This window comes from Rhamphochromis longiceps, linkage group LG15 (assembly GCF_057381845.1).
Source record: "Rhamphochromis longiceps isolate RC_006_pf linkage group LG15, R_longiceps_female_GT1.1, whole genome shotgun sequence".
Taxonomy (NCBI): domain Eukaryota; kingdom Metazoa; phylum Chordata; class Actinopteri; order Cichliformes; family Cichlidae; genus Rhamphochromis; species Rhamphochromis longiceps.
In genome coordinates, this window is record NC_140571.1 from 19703656 (window position 1) to 19727136 (window position 23481).

The 23481-nt window shown below is 42.8% G+C and overlaps 1 protein-coding gene across 1 annotated transcript in view; it reads left to right on the forward strand.

Moving 5' to 3' along the window:
• LOC146652548 (exostosin-1) overlaps positions 1-23481 on the forward strand; it is a 358469-nt gene that overhangs the window by 319762 nt on the left and 15226 nt on the right. The window contains exons 7-9 of the mRNA XM_085382378.1: positions 1765-1883; positions 2848-2943; positions 21505-21594. Of these exons, the coding sequence (XP_085238504.1) occupies positions 1765-1883; positions 2848-2943; positions 21505-21594 (305 nt within the window). The remainder of the gene's footprint in view (positions 1-1764; positions 1884-2847; positions 2944-21504; positions 21595-23481) is intronic.

A 23481-nucleotide genomic window follows, 5' to 3' on the forward strand; every position in this document is an offset into this window, starting at 1 on the left:
AATGTTATTGGAACTTATTGAAATGACGTTAAATAAAAGCTAAATTATAGATGTCTCATGCATAAGTACTGATGGATGGATTCCATTATTTTGAATTGCAAAACAGAGGATGAGAATCTTTGTAAAATGTAACGACTTCAAAAAAGTTAAAATTAGAGCTGGAAAGGCTGGAATAGTAAGTGATACTAAAAAGAAAGAGCAGGAGGAACATTGTGATTCTAATTAGGTTTATTGGCAACAAGTCAGTAACATGATGGGGTATAAAAAGAGCATCTTAGAGTAGACAAAAATACATGTAGAGGACTCACTGACAGTTATCGCAAATGCTTAATTGCAGTTCTTCCTACCAAGAGCAGCACAAGTTGTTATTATGTTTAGGGGCCAATTAGGTTTTCACCCGGGCGAGGTAGGTTTAAACAATCTTTTTCCTTTATAGATCAAATTGTTTAAAAACTATCATACGTAGGTCATCTTGCCTTAAATTTGCTTGACGATTCGAAATGTGAAAGTGTGAGAAATATACACACACAAAAAGAAATCAGGAAGGAAGCAAATGTATTTCTATAACACTGTTTATTGTGAAAATATCAAAATGTGTGTTTATGACAAACCATTGCATTTTGTTATTCAGCCTTTTTGGAATTGAGGTTGTATTAGCTAGTGTTTCCTGGAACCTCTGCTTTTCACAGAACTTTAATGTTATATTTTTATTTTTCTTCATTATGAACCTCTTTGTTTCATATGTTCAATTATGAAACATTAATTTATAATAATTTATAATAATGTAATAATTATAAATGGCGAGATGATTAGAATGCGTCCTCGTGTACTAGAGTGTATTACAAAGTGCTGTTGTGAGATTATTAGGGTATTTAGACTAATTACACAGCTCACAGCTGCCAAATATTCACAGTTTACACAACTTATTTGCTAATCAGATTAAGAAGAAGAAAATCACCATCAGTATTTACACAGACTACAATTTGTTGCTGTTTGTGTGATATTTCTGATCATTTCTTGCCCCATGAAAGCCTTGTGGAACGATTTAATACTAGTCAGATAATGTTTGCAGTGATTATGAATGCAGCAAAGTTTACAGTGCAAAAACAGTGTATGTTTTCTATATTCTCAGCCATCTTAATAACATTAATGTGAATTAAATCCTGTAATATTTGACAATAATAGATCAATCTATTTTGAAACAGTAGATGTATTAAGAAGCTCGTGCTTTATTATATCAATACATTTTTCTGACACAGGTTTGCCACAGGGAGAATAAGGTTCTCAAAATTACAACTCTTCCCATCCCACTCTTTTCTGAATACCATTTGTCAAAGAAGCTTCAATTCATTCTGCTTTGCTGCTTCTCTTTTTGTTCTGTTTGGTTCATTTGTTTGTTTTGGTAAAATGCAAGAGAGTATCTAACAAGTGTTGTAGAAACAGAAATACCCATTATAGAAACAAATCAGCATCATTTGCAATTGAGTAAAAGAGACTCAAAGCAAACTGTTCACTCTTGGATTAGACATGTTTACTCATGGTCAGCCATCTGAACCAGGGGGTATATATGCTGTCATAAAGATGGATGACGGGTGCAGCGTGGAGCACTCTGTGTCCAGTTAACCGTGATGGAGCTTTATGGAGAGCTACATCTGCACAAATCTGTGTTTTGGGTTTTTTTGTGTTGTTGTTGTTGTTGTTTTAAGAGCCTAAATGCAGTTTACACATGACAGCTGTTTGTGAAGTATGGGTATGTTTGTGCAGGTAAGAGCCCATCGCAGCAGTTCACCACTGTGATCCATATGGTAACTCCTCTGCAGTCCCAGATATCCCCTGTGGTGAAGCTCATCATCGCTGTAGCCAAGTCCAAGTTCTGTGCACAGGTGGGATATGTGTCTGAACTTTGCTGTGATTTCTGCTGCGGTTCAGGAAAAAGATGAAAGAATGGTTTCACATATATGCAGTGAAATGCAAACAGTGTCAGGAGGTGTTAATTCTCAGTGATCTAAAATGTTTGACTTGACAGTTGATGTTTATGTTATCAATGTGTTTCTTCTATAACCTTGTCTCTCCATATCTCCTCCCTCCTTATTTCCCTTTTCTTTTGTCTCATTCCTACGTTTCCATTCCTTCATTATGTTTTCCTCATATAACAGTAAGAAAATCAAAAAAAAAATCTTTTTAAAAAAGGTCTAAAAAATGAGAAGGTAGATAAGTGATTATTGTAGGTTTTATATTCCAGTTTCTGCTCCTTTTTCAAATAACATACCAAATATAATGTTTGTTTTTTGATAATTTGCTTTAAATCTTCACACAAGTCTTCTTGACCGCCGTAATTTATCTAGAAAGCTTTTAAACAAGCTTTATTATTCTACACATGTTATAAAAAGTACTAGAAAAAGGCACTAGAGTAATACCTGAGGACTAAAGGTCTGTTGCATAAGCAGTCTCTTATATAATGTGGATTTTTTTTAATGAAATATGTTGAATTAAGCTTTACTATAAATATTCATGTACATGTAAATATACTGAAAGTGCAATAGCTTTTGAAACAAACTCGGTGATGACTAACACAGTTCACGCACTCACAGGCTAATGGAAAAAGAACATTTTTTGTATTCTGGCACTAAAGATTATATATGTACTCACTCTGATAATAAGGTATTCTTTAGCAAGGGTTCTCTGTAAAGCAGAAGCCCCTGGCTGGTCTTTGCTTCTTGAAAAATAGGACGGACATTTCATTATGAGGAATATCAGCTCATTCAAAACCTTCTGTGGAGAAGCCTATTCACAACAATGTTTGGGCTTGTATAATATTAATGGACACCATGTTCTTTCCCCACACAGATTGTGGTTTTATGGAACTGCGACAAGCCTTTACCTCCTAGAAACAAGTGGCCCTCCACCAGTGTGCCTCTCACTGTCATTGAAGGACAGACCAAGGTAATGGCTGTTGACTTTTTTACATCCATTATGTATTAAAATAGATTTAAATTTAAAAACTTTAAAAACTGACCTGCTTAGGGGCACGCCAGATATGAAAGCGACTGAAACACTCAGCTGATGTTCTGGGAGCTGTGTTAGAGGAAGATGGAAAACAATAACACACAAAAAAAATAAATAACAATAACATAAATGAGAATATCATAAAGCTATAGGATTAGATGCTGTAAACTTACACTGTGTTATATAGTTTGCACATTTTATACCAGTTTTATGAAGTTTAAGGAAAATATATTCACCTGGTGGTTGCTGAGTGATGGCTGGAGATTGCTGGCGGTCACTAGGTGAAATTCATTGCAAAGAAGTTAATGGGGCCGAACTCGAAACCTCCTTGCAATGACTGTGGTCATAAGCAGATTACATGGAAGATGCTGACACTGTCTGCAAGCACTCGCTACCTCCTCACCCAGCGATAGTGAGAGGTAAAAAAAAAAGCAATCCCAGACCGTTTCTCTTCGAAGTAACGCAGCCAAAGCAGTTACAAGATGGCTTTTAATTTAGCACCCACTTTTTTTACCCAGCAACAGCCAGTATCATCCAACAGCCACCAGCCAGTCGAGGAACACATTTTCATATTGACTGGAGATTGCTGGAGGGTGTTCAATAGGTTCTAGGCCTGTGAAGCATAACTGTCAGTAATCTTTTATGATTAATAAACAGGAGTGCACATAAGTGGTCCGCAGGTGCGCATGCGCTGTCAAGATAAAAGACGCGCACCAGATAAGAAGTTTCAACGCGCGTTTGCGTACATATAAAAGGCACTGTCAAAGGAGCTTGCAAAGAAAAGCGCCTGCACTTCTTTAAGTTGCTTGAAGACGTTTCACCTCTCATCCGAGAAGCTTCTTCAGTTCTAAGGTCAAATGGTGGGGAGTCCCAGATTTTTTTTTTTTTTTTTTAAATGACATCAGAAACAGCAGTATGCGACATTACGTGATGGCAGAGCTTCAGTTCATCCTTTGTCATTTTTTTTTTTTTTTTTTTTTTTTTTTAAATAAATAGGACAGGGGAAATGAATGAGAGAGAGAGGGGGAGAGAAAGAAAGAAAACCAAAGGGGAGAAGAGACGGTGAGAAGGGGGGGGAAGAGAGAGAGAAAAAAAAAAAGAACTCCTGGGTCACCTGTATGGAGAAAAAAAAAAAACAAACAAAAAAACAAACAGAGGAGACAGCAAACAACAAAGAGTAACATAATAATAGAGAAAACAAAGCACCATCACAATAAACTAGCTAGTCATAGATATCAATATTTACTAAATAATAAACGATATTGTGCAGCACGCAAGATAGACAGCGCACAGTGTGCTTTGAGGCAGCAGCCAAGAAAGCTTTAGTCCGCGTCTGTGAATACCCATGTGTGCATACCTTCCAAAGGTTTCTCCATGTAATGATCTGCTAGGGAGTGTGGGGGGGCCACAGCCCCGTCCTCCAGGGTGTGAAGCGGGTATGGAGGAGATCAAAACTCCAGACATCCAGAGGCCCCCAGAACACAAGAGACCATGGAAGACCAACAGAGGGGCAGCCGCGCCACTGTTCCAGTAAGAGCTGAGGAGAGTCCCAGATGAGGGCTCGCCCAGCAGCCGCGGAGCAGAAGTCAGGGGGAGTTGCAGTGACGCGCCCGTGAGCTCCGCCGGCCCCCAGCTGTGCCTGAGTGACCGAGCCCCAGGCCGAGAGGCCGGGGGCACCCCACCTCCAAAGGGGCCCGAGCGAGCCCCAGGCCCCGACAAGCGGCCGCCAAGGAGTGAGCCGGTGTGTACCCGGACGCCCACCCCCAGACACAAAGAACCACCAACACACCGACACCTGAGGGAGTCCGCCACCGGCAGGGGAAGTGGTGGTGGGTGGAGATAGGCCTCCAAACCTTGGAGGGCCTGAGGTGTCCCCAGAGAGGTGGCGTCTGATACCCAACCTGACATATAGACACAGACATACAGGCACACACAGACACAAACATCCATTCCCACCCTCATGCTCTCATATGCACTCACTCCACACTCAACCAACGTGGAGACAGACATAAAGAGACGCTGTACACACAATCACACTCCCCAAGCGTACTCTACAAACCGGGTCTAGGTACCCTTGCCCCTGGAGGGGGGAATTGCACCCAGACCCAGGTGGTGTTACCCTTTTCCCTGCGGTGGGGAGAGGCAGACCACCCCGACTCCGCAGCAGCAGGGAGGCCCCACACCCCAGACCGCAGTCGGACGGCCAACTCCTCCTACTAGCCCTCCCGCTCCAGCAGGCCGCAGAGAATGGGGGTGGGAGAAGACTCCAAACCTCCCTCCACCCGCTCATTGTAGTGTTGATGCATATGTGTTCTAAGGTGCAATTAAAACCCAGGAGGGCTTGGAGCTACCTGCCAAGGAGCAGCAGGTAAGCGCATAGTCCCTCCTGCTAACCCTCAATGACTAAGTGTATTTAAAATTGAGAGGTGGGCAACGACGTCAGGGGTGAGGTATACACCCTGATGGTGATTTGGACTCCGTGATTGTGCCCACCCCCAAGATCCTATATGTATGTGTAATGAGAGTGTGAATAATGTGAATGTCTAAGTTGTGGGATAAAATTGAGGCAGAGGCAGCCAGAAGGGGACGGGGGGGGTAGCCTCCTCTGCACCCTGGTGACATACCCCCACTCCAAGGCCCTGCATGTGTGGGTGGTTGTGGAGGAGCGGGAAGAGGGAGGCAGCTGGAGATGGGGAGGGAAGGAAGGGAGGGGCAGGTAACCCCTCCCTGGGGCCAGCTCCCCCGCTGACCCCAGTAGGCACTCCCACCCTCCGCGACCCGCCAGGGAAGGGGGGCCCAGGCCCATCAGACCGGGGCCCAGTGCAGTAGCGCCCCCCGGCTCCACAGAGCCCTGGACAGTCCACCCAACCCCACCACAGAGAAAACTGCACCCACCCCACCATCCACACATCTTCCAGACTACATAAGACGGTAAACGCCCAGGCTGAGATCTTCCTCCACCTCTCCTGTATCTCCCCCTCCTGCAGAGAGTTCCTGAAGAGAAGAAAGCTCCTGCAAGGGGAGTCCCAGATTTAAACCTAGTGGGAGTGTCCCCCCAAAGAGGGACAAAAGGACCCCCTGATGATCCTCTAATCACATGAGCCAAGGTGTGAAACTGGGTGTGGGTCCCAATCAGCCAGGGTTTCAGGTGAGCTCATTGTAATACCTGGCCCCACCTTATCATGTGATTTCCTGAGGTCAGATGGCCCAGGATGTGAGTGGGCGTTAAGGCGTCTGGGGAGGGAACTCAAAACTGGATTATAGATGGCAGACAGTTGGTGTCGTAAACCCCCGCCTCTGTTCAAAGATGGTTGCTCACAGTGGACATAAATGGCTTCTTTCACTCCTCTTTCAAACCATCTGTCCTCTCTGTCCAAAATGTGAACATTGGCATCCTCGAAAGAGTGTCCTTTATCCTTAAGATGCAGATGGACTGCTGAGTCTTGTCCCGTGGAGGTGGCTCTTCTATGTTGTGCCATGCATGTAGAGGTCTGGGCATTCCTCGCTACACTGTACCGCATGCCCAGAACGCCTTGTCCTTAGAACTGAAGAAGCTTCTCGGATGAGAGGTGAAACGTCTTTAAGCAACTTAAAGAAGTCCAGACGCTTTTCTTTGCAAGCTCCTTTGACTGCAATGACCTGGATGACTGAGAACCTTCACAGACATATAAAAGGCACTGCTTTTGTCCGCTAGAGTGGGATTTTCACGGCATATTCTGCACCAGATCTCTGTGCGTTCATCATTTGTTTGAAGCCAGCTCACCTCCTGCAACCACTTTTCTGAGAATATGCGCTTCTTTTGCGGTTTGGACTCCTTCTGACATTTCTTTGGAGGTGGAGGAACACCAAAATAATTGCTTAAAGGAGCTTCTTCGACATCTTTAAGATGATGAAGATTCTTGGAAAAGATATCATTCACTTTTAAATGAATGAAAAACTTTATCACCACAAATCATAAGATAATTCTACCCCTGTATGGTTAACGATGGAATGTTCTGCTGGAATCATTGGAGAACTTTAGAAGCATTACTTACGTTGCTGTAGACCAAATACACTCTCATTGCAACAATAGTCTCTGATTTTAAAAATGAGTCTTTAATATGTGTTTAGTGTTTTGCAGCGAGTAATTTTGCTCTGTTTAGAGTCTCGGTCCATGATTAATGATTCAGTGAATGCAGCAAAATACCTCTGGGGATGCCAGATGTTCTCAGTCTTATATATTGTTATTATATTAACAGCAAAATAAATACAAGAGTGGGTCAGGATTATGGCTCAGTGAAGCTGAAATACACCAACCATCTACCCTACAGCGAGTATGAAATGACTACATATCACCATTATTAGTGACCATAAGACTGCTGCTCCTAACACTAAAGCAAGCAGTCTTTCTCACACTACATATACTACTACTAATAATAATGCATTACAGACTTTTGAATTGGTTTAGTCAGATGGGTTTTAAAGACCCTGATTTACATCACAGATGTTTTCAGTTACTGTTGCTGATTTACACTCTACAGGAATGTGTGGATGTCTCTTTGGTCCTGATTATGTCCTGCTAGTTTCTTCACATCTGGTAGTGTTAAAAACTCACTCATTTCCTTGTTGAACAACAGGAAAGCGATAAGATATATCGCTTGGTATAAAATTATTGCATTTCTTCCTGTTCTGGAAGAAAAACAACCTCACACACACTGTTCGTTTTTATCGATTTTGCTTTGGCACTCACAGCACTTGTTTAAAATTAAGAAAAGGTTATAGTTTTGATTGGAAATAAATAAGCATGTGGTTGCATTGTGTTTTAAAGCACACCACATGTTTTCAGAGTGGGTTTGTTTTGTTTGTTTGTTTTATTTTGTTTGTGCTTCTTCAGTTCTGGAACAACTGAGGGATATTCACACATAATAAACCCCAGCGGACCACCCAAGAGCTGAAGAATGTGAAGACGTCTCATGGATCTTCAAAACCTAGAAAAACTCGAGTCGCTTTCTTTTCAAGCTTTCAAGCTTTTTGTTCTGAACTGTAATCAGAGACTGGGACTCTTAATCTAAAAATATCAAACCCAAAATGATGTAATTGTAGATTGTAGTTTTTAGGCTGGGTTGACATAGTGTTAAATCAAATCCTGCCACATTTATTGGGTCCATATTAATTACAAGTCCCTTGTTTAAAGCCTCATAGCCCTGTAAAACATGTAAAAAATGAGTATTGCCACTGTGACATTGTAATGTTGGTTTGTGAATCTGCATTTTGAAGCCTCAACATTGGCATATGGGTGAAAACACAGAAACAACTACCTGCTAATTAGTACTAAATAACAGACTGACAAAATATTACATTTTCAAACACAAAAAATGAAACACAAACTTGTTAAACAGACTGTAGCAAACAGCAACCCATATCATTTTTCAGGCAATGTCATTAAAATGCTCCAAAAAGTGCCAACAGCACAAACACAGTGTCTGCTCAGCTCCAGTTCACTGACTCCTTTCAGCAGACGGCTACAGCTGCCTGTGTTGGGTCCAAACTCCGCTTCAGGTCCCAAAGTCAAACAAACTCTGTGGCATCACTGAGAGTTTCAAACTGTCTAAAGTCTTTCATCTTTAATAAAACGATCAGCATTGCTGCTTTACCAGGTGTAACAATTAACTTTAACATCCAGGCAGCCACGAAAAAAGAATTTATTAAATTTAATGGAGTTTGAAGTTAGCAGGGAGTTAGCTCACTAGTTTATCATAATATACCATGTTCTGACTGAGAGATTTCTGAAATTTTTAAATGTACAGCTCTGCTATCACTTCCAACATAAACGAAGACAGAAAACTAAACAGCAGTGACTTTTGTAGGGTTACTGAAGTTTGGCTAGCTGGTATATAATGATTTGCTACGTGATCACTAGCGACACAGCTATGTTAGAATAACATAAACACAGTGAAGCTTGAGGGTGAACGTTAACCTTTTTCCACTTGATAAAAGTTAACGTGAGGGTTCCCAACGGTTAGGGACAAATGCAATTTCATGGCAGGAAGCTGTAAACGGACAAAACTTCAGTCAGGAGAACAACTGAGATAATCCATCCACAGTATGAGGTTAGTCATTAATATACTGCTGCATGGGCTGGGCTGTAGTTACACGTAAGGTTTTAAAAACTGAGCTTCAAAATGAACAGTGGTAATAAAAACCGAAAGAGGCCGACAGTGATCACTGACTGTTTTTAGGGGCTTGTTCAGATCTAACAGAACAAGATACAAAGCATTAAAACGTTAAAAACACAACACCTTTAATAAACACAGAGCAGTTTGGACCTGGAAGCAGGGTTCCTACGTCATCAGTTAAAGACGGGGTAGGTGATGTCAGTTTAAGTCTGTCTTTTATATGTAGCCTGCTTTAATCACTTGATTAGAAGGATAAAATATGTAAAGAAAGAGTGAAAAAGGTCTCCCTTCTCTCATTAACACCACTGTAATGTCCTTGGAATGAAAAAAAAAGAGAAACATGAATGAACCTCATTATATCTGTTTTCCACACCAAGTTCTAGGTTTAATTAAAAGCAGATATTGAGTATATTTTCATTTAATCCTACCTGAAGTCCTATGATCATGCAGCAGAGGGAGGGAATGATGTATAATGCTCTTTTCCTTTGTCAACTAAATTCTAATCCAGTGCTATTTCAAGTTTAGATAGACTCTTAATGATAAATTTGAAGCAGTGTGAGCTTTGATTGTTAGATATTAGAGCAAAGCCAAGAGTGTGACTTTGTTTCGTTTGTTCTCATTTGCAATATTACTGGGTTGTACTCTGCCTCTATCTACATATACATGCTGTAAAAACTCATAGTTGTTACGGTATATTTAATAAACAGAAGAAAAATGTCACATTTTTTAAATACTTTAACCAACTGAGCTTCTTAAAATGCACTAAGTCAGATACTCACTTACTAAATGAAACCTCCATACATGCCAGCATGTTTCTCTCTCTATGTCAATCTCTTAGTCGTCTAATTGCTTCTGTTTGTTTTCATGTAAACGTCTCCCTCTTGAAATGAAAGAACAATGTCTCCGCTGGTGACAGTAAAACGCATCTCAGCGACCATGTGTATGTGTGGTCCTATAATTAGACATGTGGTATATTGTCATGCAGCCCAGACAGATGCTCTTCACAGTATTTCCTTCCAAGTGCACGCTGTGTTTGCTCCCTCTGTAGCAACAATACACACACACACACACACACACACATAGAGAGAGAGAAAGTTTGTCATTTGCCTCAGCAGAGCACAGCAGCAGAGTAATTTGCTGTTGGTTATGAGTGTATCTACTCTGTAATGCTGAGTGGATGCACTCCATCTACAAGCTTTTACTTCCCCTCTCTCCTTCAGTCTCTCTCTCTCTATCCTCAACCTCTGTCCTGCGCTTACCTTCAGTGTTATTTTTTCTCAAGTACGTTCAGAGTCACCTTTCAGTAAGTATTCAAACGACTCTTTAATTTACTTGATTATTTCTGAGAAGTTCTCATACTTAAATGAGCTCATTTTAATTAAATTTAAGTAGACCCTCATAGATTTGGGACTGGTCAACAACCAATTGGGAAACTATGGTTACTATGGAAAAAATATGTATTTCTTGACCAGTTGGCAAGTTTTTGCTGGAAGTTACTGGCTGTAGTTGGGTAAGATTGGTTGCAAAGAAAGTGCTGCACCAAAAATTCACATGAACACAACCTTGCTTGTTCGGGTCAAATCTGACCGATTTACAAATTAAAATATGGTGTTTTACATCTGATTGCCTCAAGGCCTCATGACATCCTACACACTATGCACTTGAATATATAAAAAAGTGATGAGCACCTCTTTCACTGAATTTTGAGTGTTTTAATAAACTTTGTTTGACCAGAAACTCTGTGGTGTTTCCAGTCAAAGGTGACTGCCATAGGAAATGAATGGGAATAATAACAGTATTTATAACAGTATGTTTGCACTGAAGCACCGCAGCAATTTCCTAATGTTGTAAACCCGCTCAACATTTGGCAATAAAACCCTTTCTGATTCTGATTCTGATTCTGAATCCACCTCCACCCCGTTTGGCCCACTGAATGAGCAAATAAATGAAAGACCCACTGAACGACCCACTTAACTGAATTTGGTGATGAAAAATGTTTGTTATGTTAATTTAAGAGCTGTTAAAACTAAAAACGTGTTACTGGTAACACTAAAGTAAGGGGGTGGGGTGAACAAAACCACATTGTGGAAAGCAAAGAATAATTGAAACTCTTATATCTGCAAATGGTGAAGCAACATCATATTAAACCATATGGACTAAGAATGGGATGTTACTTAAGTTCATAAGAATGTGAAGGCAGACGATTAAATACTTTTGGCAGTACAGTGTGCATCCAAATTTGCTTCCATGACAGCAGTTTGTAGGAAATGTTATTGCTATATGTTAACATGGCGTCCAAAGGTCAGAGACCACTATTGACAGTCATGCTTTCATTTTGGGTTTGATTATAATTCAGTTGATTTTCACTGCATGAATTCCACAATTATGTGCTGTACGGTAGGCCATGTTGACTTGTGACAACATGTGACATCAGAAATTCTCTGCTCTCTGAGTGTCCAAGTGTCGCTCATAAATGATCAATGGGATTAAGGTCAGATGACTTAGGAAAAGTAGTTCTTTAAGTAGTTTCTGCAAATTATTGTCTTTGTTTTGTTTACTCACCAACTAGTTAAGCACTGCAATATGCTTAAAGAGAAAATTACTGGTTGATCAGAAACAAGTGGCTCCTCGTCATTAGACCTCCTTGATAAGCATTTATGACAGACAAATCAATATGATCAAAGAAGTGGTCAATATACTCCCCTCTGCTGCTGGTTATATGTTGACTACAGCTTTATCGATGTACTCTTAATATCACCTCTCCTGCCTTCAAGCAATGAATTTTATGTTTATAAGTTCATCTTGAAAATCGGTCCTCATTTCTTAGTTGTGCATTTAAATTACAGCGAAGGAGCATAAAATAGAAGTGTTCAAAGTGATCAAAAACTGCACAAAAAGTATTTATTGTGAGGCATGGACACATGCTCTCATCCTCTGGTGCAGTCTGGGACTAGAATATTGGGTCCTTTGAGTCCTGTTGTGAGGTGACGCCACCATGGATTGGGCTTCATCTACAGCTTCTGCTCAAGCGGGTTTGGTACCTGGAGGTTATGAAGGCCAGGTAAATGCCCTGTGCTCTTTGTCCCTGAGCCATTACTGAGGATTTTTTTCCCAGTGTGGGTGGTGTTCCAGGATTTATCAGACCAGCGTGTGCAAAAATAATGACAATATAAATATAGCTATATTTATTATGGAATATCACTTGATATCAGAGAGTTGGTGAATACACATGTGACAGCAGGCATGTTCCTATAATGAAGGTGTAATGTAGCATAGTTTTATAAATCTTCTACTACATCAAATCTCCAGAAAACAAGACATCTGTCTTATCATAGAGCCAAAAGAACAAGTGCTGTCATTGTACAGAGGTCACGATACTTTTGGTCTCTATCAGTTCAACAAAAACTCCCAACTTCATTTTCTACTGTTGTTGTGGGTTTTTTATGAGGAGTTTCCAAAGGTTTATGATAGTGGTAAGAGGGAACTGAATTAGTACCTACTCGGGTCGACTCAACGTGACTCAACTCGTTTTCCATAAGAATCGTAAAGTTGAGAGTCATCAAATTACAACAACGGTATGCTGAGAAGTAGGAAACTGTGAGCCTTTTTTGATTGTCATAGCAGGGTAAACACAGGCATAATTGTTTAAATTAATTATGGGCACATTCTATTAAGTGTGTCACATCTTGGCCCATGTAAATGGAACAGGGCCATAATTGATGTTATTAATTTTGCCCTGCAATGCCATGTCAAAATGGCTTCTGTTAAGGCCTGTTGTTGGGGCCTTTTTTTCTTTGGCTTTATCACTACAGGCAGAGGTAATTAATTACAGAAGTAATTACATTTCTCTTTCATTTAAATTATAGTTTAGTGGCTTTTTAACCCCATTTATGTCAGTGTCAGCGCAAACACATGACTAACACATGGCTGTTTTTTCCCCTTTTTTACTGCACAATACTCAGCTGACTTTATTATATTGTCAGGGCTCGTGTGCGGAGGCGAGGAAGGGATGACCCACATGCAGGACTCGTGGTGCAGAACGAGGTTTATTGAATATGTAGACAACAGATGATAGGATGGATGGCTGGCTGGCTGGACTTAGCGGACTGGTAGACTGGCTGGCTAACTGACTGACTGGACGGAACACACGACAGAAACAACATCATCAATGACCCGACACTGAATGGGTAGAACAGAGGGCTTAAATACACAGACTGGTGATAATGATGATAATGAGGGACCGGTGAGTACACAGCTGAACATAATGAACTAATGATAATGGGAAGAGGATTGAACATAATACACACAGACCAAGGCTAACACAATAAAACAGGAAGTGGAACAGGCAGTAGATAAACAGTGAGTGTGAACTGAAAACACTGGGTCACCGACCCAGGAACCCTGACAGGACCCCCCCCCTTCAAAGGCCGGCACCCGACGGCCAAACGAAAAAGAACCAGAACAGGGCGGGCGGAGGGGGCCCAGGACGGAGGGACGGAGGCCACACAGAGACAGTTCGGGTGGGCGGCCACGTGGCCCGAGGCGAGACTGTTCCGGCGGACCGACCGTGCGGAAGGCAACGGCGGTGACGTGGACACAGTTCGGGAGGCCGGCAGTGCGGAAGGCAACGGCGGCCAGTCAGGCGAAGGTGAAGGCGGTCCGAAGGCCGGCCGTGCGGAAGGCAACGGCGGTGACGTGGACACAGTTCGGGAGGCCGGCAGTGCGGAAGGCAACGGCGGCCACCCAGGCGAAGGCGGTCCGGAGGCCGGCCGTGCGGAAGGCAACGGCGGCCACTCAGGCGAAGGCGGTCCGGGGGCCGGCCGCGCGGAAGGCAGCGGCAGCGGCGGCGGCGAAGGAGACGGAGCAGTTCAGGGGGCCGGCCGCGCGGAAGGCAGCGGCGGCTCTCCAGTTTTAGGCGTGCTGGCCATGGCCCGGTGGGCACAGGACCAGACGAGGCAGGATCAGGCGAAGCACAGGCCGGAGCTGCAGCAGGCAAAATAAAAGCCAAAGTCGAGGCTGGGCCAGACGAGGACGAAGGCTCCGAGGCCGGGCCAGACGAGGACGAAGGCTCCGAGGCCGGGCCAGACGAGGACGAAGGCTCCGAGGCAGGGTCTGAGGCCGGGCCAGGCGAGGCAGAGGCAGGGTCTGAGGCCGGGCCAGGCGAGGCAGAGGCAGGGTCTGAGGCCGGACCAGGCGAGGCAGAAGCAGAGCTAGGTGACAGCGAGGCATGAGGCTGGTGCGGTTCCCCTGAACCCCCAGTTGACGAAGAAGGTTGCCGGACGGGTTCCTCGGGCCCTCCAGCCGACGAGGCATGAGGCTGGTGCGGTTCTCCTGAACCCCCAGCTGACGAGGAAGGTTGCCGGACGGGCTCCTCGGGCCCTCCAGCCGACGAGGCATGAGGCTGGTGCGGTTCTCCTGAACCCCCAGCTGACGAGGAAGGTTGCCGGACGGGCTCCTCGGGCCCTCCAGCCGACGAGGCATGAGGCTGGTGCGGTTCTCCTGAACCCCCAGCTGACGAGGAAGGTTGCCGGACGGGCTCCTCGGGCCCTCCAGCGAAAACGGTCTCAGAACCAGTGGGCACTGGAGCCCCTGGCACACACAGGACAGGGCCAGCGGGTGCGGAAACCCCTGGCTGAGGAGCGGCCGGGCCAGCGGGTGCGGAAACCCCTGGCTGGGCAGCAGGGTAGCTCACAGCAGGCTCTGGGTACTGAACAGGTTGGTGGACGGGCGACTGGACTACTGGTGACTGGACAGGAGGCGACTGGGCTACTGGTGACTGGACAGGAGGTGACTGAGCTACGGGTGACTGGACAGGAGGCGGCTGAGCTACGGGTGACTGGACAGGAGGCGACTGAGCTACGGGTGACTGGACAGGAGACTGAGCTACGGGTGACTGGACAGGAGACTGAGCTACGGGTGACTGGACAGGAGCGGACTGGAGAGCAGGTGAGTGAACTGACGGGGCTGGAAGCTGAACAGCAGGTGAGGCTGACGACAGAGCTGAGGTTGGTGTGGCTAATGGCTGGGCTACAGACTGAGCTAATGAGGGAGATAAAGCTACAGCCTGAGCTAGTAAGGCCGGTGCCTGAGCAGGGGACACTTCAGCCAGCCTAACCAGGGATAAAGCTAGTGCGTGAAAGGCTGGGTCAGGAGGTGGATGAAGTGGTGGACTGATTAGCTCTTCCGTGCCTCCAGAGCGTGAGGGCACTGGCTGGAGAGCCTCAGCTGAGTCTCTAGGGGGGTCAGGCTGGATCCTGGCCGTCCTCAGCCTAGGTGCTGGGACAGGCACGGGAGTTGGCTGGACACCAGTCACCCCCACTCGAGAAACCGAAGCGGGTGTGGCGGTAGACTGGGTCGCAGCTGCCCTCCTCCTGGGAGCTGGCACTGGTGTGGGGGTAGACTGACTGACGGGAGTGGAGATAATGACTGGGTGTGTGATGTTAGCAGGTTTATTGGGGATTGTTCTGGTTTTCCTGCCACCACTATTTACAGTCTTTGGGAGAGCAGAGCAGAACAAATCTTCCCAGTTCACAGAATCTTCCAGGAGGGAAACATCCCACGAATCAGAGATGGGGTTATTGTGCGTTTTGAGTGAATAATCAGATGGTGAGTGCGAAAAACAGTCACTGGAGCTCACCATCGGGAGTGGCTGAAAGTGGTCCGTTTTATGGCGGCGTGTGCGCCGATTTCTCCGGGAGGAGGAAGCGGGCGGGGTACACGTCCGAGCCTCTGGCACGGGAGCCTCTGTTGAGCCGAGGTGGAAGACGGAGCCGCTGTGCCGTGACGAGGTTGAAGGTCCGGTGAATGAGGCAGGTGATGTGTGAGCGTGGAGCGGAGTGGCGAGAGAGGGAGCGGCCGAAGCGCGGCGTGAAACGTCCACTCTCCGCGGCAGATGCTCCGGTGCAGGTGAGGCAGCAGGTGGGGGAACGCGGCGTCTCCGAGGCTCGCCCAGAGCCAAGCGAGTGCCCTCGAAGACGTGCTCTCGCTCCGCGAAGAGCCGCTGTCTCTCCTTGAGTTTTTCAGCCCACAAGGAGAGCGCTACCTCCTGCCGCTCGTAGAGGTCCGAGTCCACTGGGTCAAAAGCGTGTCTTCTTGGCACGGGTCGGGTCATTCTGTCAGGGCTCGTGTGCGGAGGCGAGGAAGGGATGACCCACATGCAGGACTCGTGGTGCAGAACGAGGTTTATTGAATATGTAGACAACAGATGATAGGATGGATGGATGGCTGGCTGGCTGGACTTAGCGGACTGGTAGACTGACTGACTGGACGGAACACACGACAGAAACAACATCATCAATGACCCGACACTGAATGGGTAGAACAGAGGGCTTAAATACACAGACTGGTGATAATGATGATAATGAGGGACCGGTGAGTACACAGCTGAACATAATGAACTAATGATAATGGGAAGAGGATTGAACATAATACACACAGACCAAGGCTAACACAATAAAACAGGAAGTGGAACAGGCAGTAGATAAACAGTGAGTGTGAACTGAAAACACTGGGTCACCGACCCAGGAACCCTGACATATATATGGTAAATGGCCTGTATTTATATAGCGCTTTACTAGTCCCTAAGGACCCCAAAGCGCTTTACACATCCAGTCATTCACCCATTCACACACTATTGACCTTGACTATTGACAACCTTGAAAAGCTTTGTACTTTTGAGTCCTATTGTTTAAATTATTGTAATGACATTGTAAAAAAAACAGTCATTGTTAGCATATTATTGCAGTTCGAAATTGCAAATAACCAGAAATATTGTTTGGATTTGGGGATGAGGGATTTATTAAAGTCTTCATTACCAATAGTATAACTCTTCTTAAACTACAAATATAACTATTGTTTTTCAAGTAAACTATTCATCATGAGAGAAAATGGCTGTTGATAGGTTATGATCATCTTTCAGATACCCACATGGTCTTTGACCTTTAACTTTAACTTAGAAACTTCTTGATATATCAATGGCATAGAATCAGAAAAGACATCTCCAAAGACTATCCTTTAAGTAACAGAAGTCATGGCAAACATAAAGAGAGGAAATGAGTGGAACGAGAGCAACAAAGATAAAGTTCAGACCACTGAACTGCCCGAGATTTAAGTGGGATCTAATCTCTGTCTAGAGGCAGAAAAGCATTGACACTAGCCACAGGGAAGCATGGTTGTGTGATGGAAGGGTGGTAAATTTTAGCCAGTAAGAGGTTTTGAGGGCTAGTGCCAATACCGATGTCTACTGCTGAAGGGTACTGTTTTGTGTTTTAAGCAAGTTTAAGTTGAGCTTAAGTTGGACAATTTTCAGCCCAAAGAAACTTTTATAAAGTCTTTATATAGATGCATAGAGGGCACTATACACAAAACTATGGTAAAATACAGTGAATGCTAAGATGTAAAAAGTAGATTTACTGTGTTAATCTTTCTAAATCATGTTTTAGGCCCCAGTCATTCTATGGCAATCACCAGTTACTAGTGAAAAATTGTAGCTGGCTAATGGTTGCTGTAGCTTTTTAGTGGGACTAGCTGAAATTGGCTACAAAGAGACATATGATGCTGCAACACAAATGTCGTTGAGATTGCGCAGGTCGCTAGCAGGCTGTATTGGTCACCAGTACTTTGTTTGGAAGACACCAGCTTGGCTTCAAACTCTCACAAACTACTATCCAAGCTGTAGTAAAACTGTGAAAAGTGTAAAAGTGAAAGTAGAAGCTTTCCTTTTTGAAATGTGGTGGTTGCAGCAATAAGGCACAACCTTTACTTTGAAGGTGAACATTCTCCATTTCTGCTTTGTGTCACACTTATTTAAGTTGTAACAATCACATAGGTGGTGGTGGAGCCCTTTACGAATTATTTCACCCAGCAAGCAACCTCCAGCAACCAGTTACCAGCCCATTTTTCTAGTGACCAACATAGACAGGCGGTCATAACTAGTTTCCAGGCTTGTCTGACTGTGTTAGGGTACCTGGGTCATTGACCCAGTGTTTTCAGTTTTGTACTTTTATTTGTGTTCTCATCTTGGTTTATGACTGTGAGGGTTTTGGTTTCTGTTTTGCATTTCTATTTCTCCAGTTGTTCTTAGTTTGTGATTTTGTAGTTCTTATGGTTTCCATACTCCCTCTGTTCTGTGTCCAGTGTGTGTCTCTGTGTCTGCTCTGGTCCTACATCTCTGTGTTCCCTATGGTGCAGTGTCTGCTTGTGAGTCTGTGTCTGGAAGTTCAGTCCGTGTTTCCTGTTTTACTTTGAAGGTCCGTGTCTTATGTTAATGTGTCTGGTTTTGGTTCCCTTGTCTCATTAGGCCTGATTTGTCCCAGGTGTGTTTCCCTCCTGTCTCCCATTCCCTGATTGCTCCCTCTGTGTATTTAAGCCCTGTGTTTTCCTTTGTCTGTGTTGTGGTCTCCAGTATTCCATGCTGTGTGTTCTGCCTATCAGCCTGTTTTTGCTTGGTTTATATTTCCAGTTTAGTTAGCTTTCTGTTCTTTTTGCCATCCAGGAAATAAAGCTGAGTTTTGAGTTCACGTTTGCCTGCTGGAGTCTACACTTTGGGGCCACCATTCCTGCCTGCCTGCACACAGTACATGACTGACTGAGGCTTCAAGAGATTACAGTCATGCTGCTTAGTGCTAAAATGCTATCACCCATATGCTAACATTGATATGGCATGTACATTCGACATGTTCACCATATCAGTTTAGTCTGTTAGCAAACTGGTAATTTGCACAAATGCAGAAGTACTAAAATTCGCTTTTTTTGTGTACTGTATTTGGCCATAAACTAAAGTAGTGGACAAATTAAATTCCATGTAGAGATGGAAACATGTAACAGTGAATGGATAGATTGCAATGAAATTGTGGCAAGTTAATCAGTCCCATAGTCCTTGACTTATTACAGTTTAGATCTAAAACTGAAAAGAGTGAAAAACTTAAAAAAGAAAAATCAAGTATAGTTGGACCACAATTCTGACCAATTACACAGGACAAAGGAGCAAAAGTTTTGATAAAATGATTTCAACTGCAGCCCTTATTAATGAAAGCAGATTGTATTTCCTAAGTTGCCATAAAACATGCAGATGTGATATTTTCTCTGACTTTTAATCCATATTGACTTCAGGAGGAGACAAATTTCTTACTGAATCTGCAACCATAACTGTATGAATTTGCTTTGGCATATGTTAATGTTGATTTCCAGGACGATTCATAATATGTGCGCGTGTGTGTGTGTGTGTGTGTGTGTGTGTGTGTGTGTGTGTGTGTGTGTGTGTGTGTGTGTGTGTAAGAAATATATTTCTAATTTAGTGAAAGAAGAAAGAAGAAAAATGATGATAAAATAAGCAATAAATTTTGAAAATGATGTCCTTCAGATGCTGAAAATGTAGTGAAGAAAAAATGTAAAGACTGTATGCAAGATTAGACTTTCATGCCTATTTATATGCACATTGACTATGCAAATGTGTGCATGCAACTTTGATTTAATACATTCCCACCACTAAGTCTGGAAAATGCAGCAGATTGTCAGGCATGCTTTTGTGGTTAATTTAGCAATTTGTTTCACTGCCATGTGGCTTTTCCTGAGGAAATTGAGAAGCTGTTGGCTAATGCGAACACTGTCCTGACTGAATAAGGTACATGTCTCCTGATTATAGGGCAACCATCCAAAGAAAAACACATTTTCTGCCAGGAGTTCTTTCTTTAAGCAGTGATTTAATGCAGAATTTGATGTGGCATTCTCAAATACTTGAAAGAATGTCGGGGATTTGTGTTGAAATTCATTTGATGTTACGCTTAATTTCCTAATAAATTTCATCTCAGCATCCGTCAGATCATTAGGCTGAAATGGAAGTAGACATTAAGCTTGTGGAGATTTGTGGTCTTACTTGACAAAATAAGCCTCTTAATGTTACCCCTGGGGGTGTAAATTTAATTTACTTTTCTTTTTTAGGTCATGAATCCATGTAAAACATCACCACTGTGGCATGACACTTCATTTCAGTGACATAAAATCATGAAATAATTGAAAGGAAGCTGTAAGGGTTGCAAATTTTACACAACCACATTTTAGATAATTCCAGTCGAAAAGATAATCTTTCTGGGTGAGTTAAAGATGAAGCAAAAATATATTTTCTCGCTATATGTTGCTACAGAGCTAATATTATGGATTTAACTATTTTTGTTGAGAATATTGTATACACTCAAACAGCCACTTTGTGCCTTCTTCATGGCATATATTCAACTAAGTGCTGGAAACATTCCTTATAGTGATTTTGGACCATTTTGAGATCATAACCGTTGCTACAGATTTATTTGCAGCTAAAACATAATCTTAATCCTCCATTGGATGACATCCCAAGTGGCAGTAAGGTGCCCAAAGTGTGGCAAGAAAATATATCCCTCACAATTACACCTTCACCATCAAACCTGTGATCTTCTGCTTTTCGTAGCCCATCTGCTTCAAGTTTAGGGGTGCCATGTGATCAGAGATGCTCTTCTGCATAAATTGGTTGTAATGACCTTGTAGTGACCTCTGAGATCAACAAGGCAGTTTCACCCAGAGAACTGCCACTCAGTTGATATTTTTGTTTTTCAGACCCTTCTCTGTAAACCCTAGAGATGTTTGTGTGCTAAATCACCGTAGGGACATTTTCAGCACTGCCTGAAGTATTAAGATCAGCCTGTCTGGCACCAGCAACCATGCCACGTATGAGTAATTCATCATTCTGTTGCTCATTTTGATTTTTTTGGACCATGCTTACATGCATAAATGAGTTGTGACTGTTAAAGAAGTGCAACTAATGAAGTGGCCGGTGAATGTATAAATTACATGCTTTGTCTGGGGTTCATCATACTGACTTGTTCGTTCTTTGCTACCCACTCACATTTAAGATAACTGATTTTGAAAGATCCTGAGTGCTGAGCCCGGGAGCAGGTTGTTTGAAACCTCAACTGAACCTATTTTTCACCAATTACTTATGCCCTTGTTACTTTTCCTCACAAACAGTTAAATAATTCACACGTTAATTATGAGTCAATAACATCAGCAGCAGCGATCTTTGGGCTAATGGATCAGGGCCTGTTGCATGCTTTCTGTTAGGCACTGAATTGATCAGAACTCAAACAAAACCTATTAAGTGAGCACAGTGAATGATAAAACACACAGTTGGGGGTTGGGGTGGTGAAACTATTTTTCCTTTATTTTTTATAGATTTCTTTATATTGCTATACCAACTCTATACCTTTAAAATACATAATGTGTATTATAGGTTTCTTTGATCCCTAAAAAAGCTCAGACTCCTTAAAGTTTGTCAGTTAACAGTAGTGCAAACTACTTCCTCTCTCTCTGCCTGTAGACGATGAGCAGTCGTTTTTTCCCCCATGACGCCATCATCACCGACGCAGTCCTCAGTCTGGATGAAGACTCTGTTCTCTCAACCAATGAGGTGAGTTAACGATAGTTGATCAACCAACTGAGACTACACTGAAGTTTTACATACAGGTGAACTGAGACACTGGTGCTTTATCAACAAAATGAGGTGAGACAGCGATGCTCCCAAGGCACATTGTTACCAAACACTGATATCAGCCTCAGATCCCAAGTTAGTAAAGAAGCCACTTCAATATAGCTGTGCAAAAACACATGGAAGAACTATTCCTTTTTCTTACTCTCAGCCTAAACAATGACTTTCAAAGATATTTAGTGAAAACTGGTCTTTGATTTGAGACGGAGGTAATTAAAGCAGTTACAATGTCTGCTTTTACAAAATTATTTCACTGAACTGACTTAAGCTAGCATTCACTCATTTAGCATTTTAAAAATGTGAAAACATTAAAAACTAAAAAATCTAAACCTTAATCTTTGGCTAATAAGAAAAATGTCACAGTTTCAATGATTAGCTGACAATCATGGTGAAGAATATAGAGCTGTCAGATTTATTGTATATCTTCTATTATTCACTTTTCAAGTTACACTATGTGGACAAAATTATTTAGCTATTTCTTTACCTTGGAATTCAGGTGTTTATACTTTCCATTACCACAGGTATATAAATTCAAGCTCTTGCAGTCTGCTTTTTGCAAACATTAGTGAAGGTGTGGTACTGCAATAGAATGCAATCTTTGCAAGAAGTCAGGTTATGTTATTCTACAATCAGCTGTAAGTTGTATTATTGAAAAGTTGAAGTGTTTAGGAACCACAGCATCTCAGAGCATGTAAAGTTAAAGAGCGGGGTTGCGAGTGCTGAGGTGCATAGTGCATAAAAGTCACCAGAGCTTTGCTGACTCAATAACTGCAGAGTTTCAAATCTCCTCTGGCTTTAACTCCAGCCCAAAAATGGTGTAGCTTGGCAAGACTTTCCATGGCCGTACAGCTCCTGTAGGTGAAATGTGTAGGTGTCCCAGTACATTTGTCAATATAGTTTACAAAAACAAAGTACAGTTGACCTGACAGCTGCACTTGCTGCAGCTTGAGAAGACATCTGCAAATTTTAAAAGCAAGATAATTCAGAAAAAAGCTTTATTATTTGACACCACGGGGAAATGTAGATCCTGTTTGTTTCAGCGTGTTTCTACTTTTGGTTTACAGCTCACTTCAAGTTGCAGTTCATTTAGCTCTCAGGGCCACTGTAGAAAATAGTTTGACAATGAGGATTAATCAGTGGCTTTGGTAAAAGTAATGCAAACTCAAGTAACCTTGCCTGGGGCTCCTAATATGCAGACTTTCCCAAATTTAATAAACCGCCTTTGTGAAACATTTTAAAAGCTGCTGAGCAAGTTGGCAAAAGCAGAGATTTACACAAATTGTGTTCATCCCTACAATTTACTCAACTTTGATAGAAATGAATACTTGAATACTATAATTGTGTATAAAAATGTTTTTTTACAGCTTGATGTGATCTGCATGGTTTTATGGCAGTCAGTGGTAAAAGGTGACGATTTCTTAACACATTATTGGTCCTCTTTGAAATGAAACAGTCTGTTCTCGAAGAGTCATGAATACTATTCATTATAAATGAAACGCCTCACTCTACAAAACAGCACCATGGCCACTGAACTTAAGGTGGAAAATGTGTTTTGCCTTTAAAGGATGATTAAAAACTAAGCGAGACGAGTAGGAAGTCTAACATGGCAGCAGAATCGGATAGCAAAGAGTTCTGATTACAGACGCCACAAACTGAGATCCTGCCTTTACTAAATTACTGTGGAACTCGTTCAATTTGTATTCTTGTAATTGAAATTAACCCAGTGAAAAGGTGAGAGAAAGGAATAATGTGATAAGGAATAATGTGAGCAGTGTTAAAATGTGAAAGAAAATACAGGCTAGAAAGGGG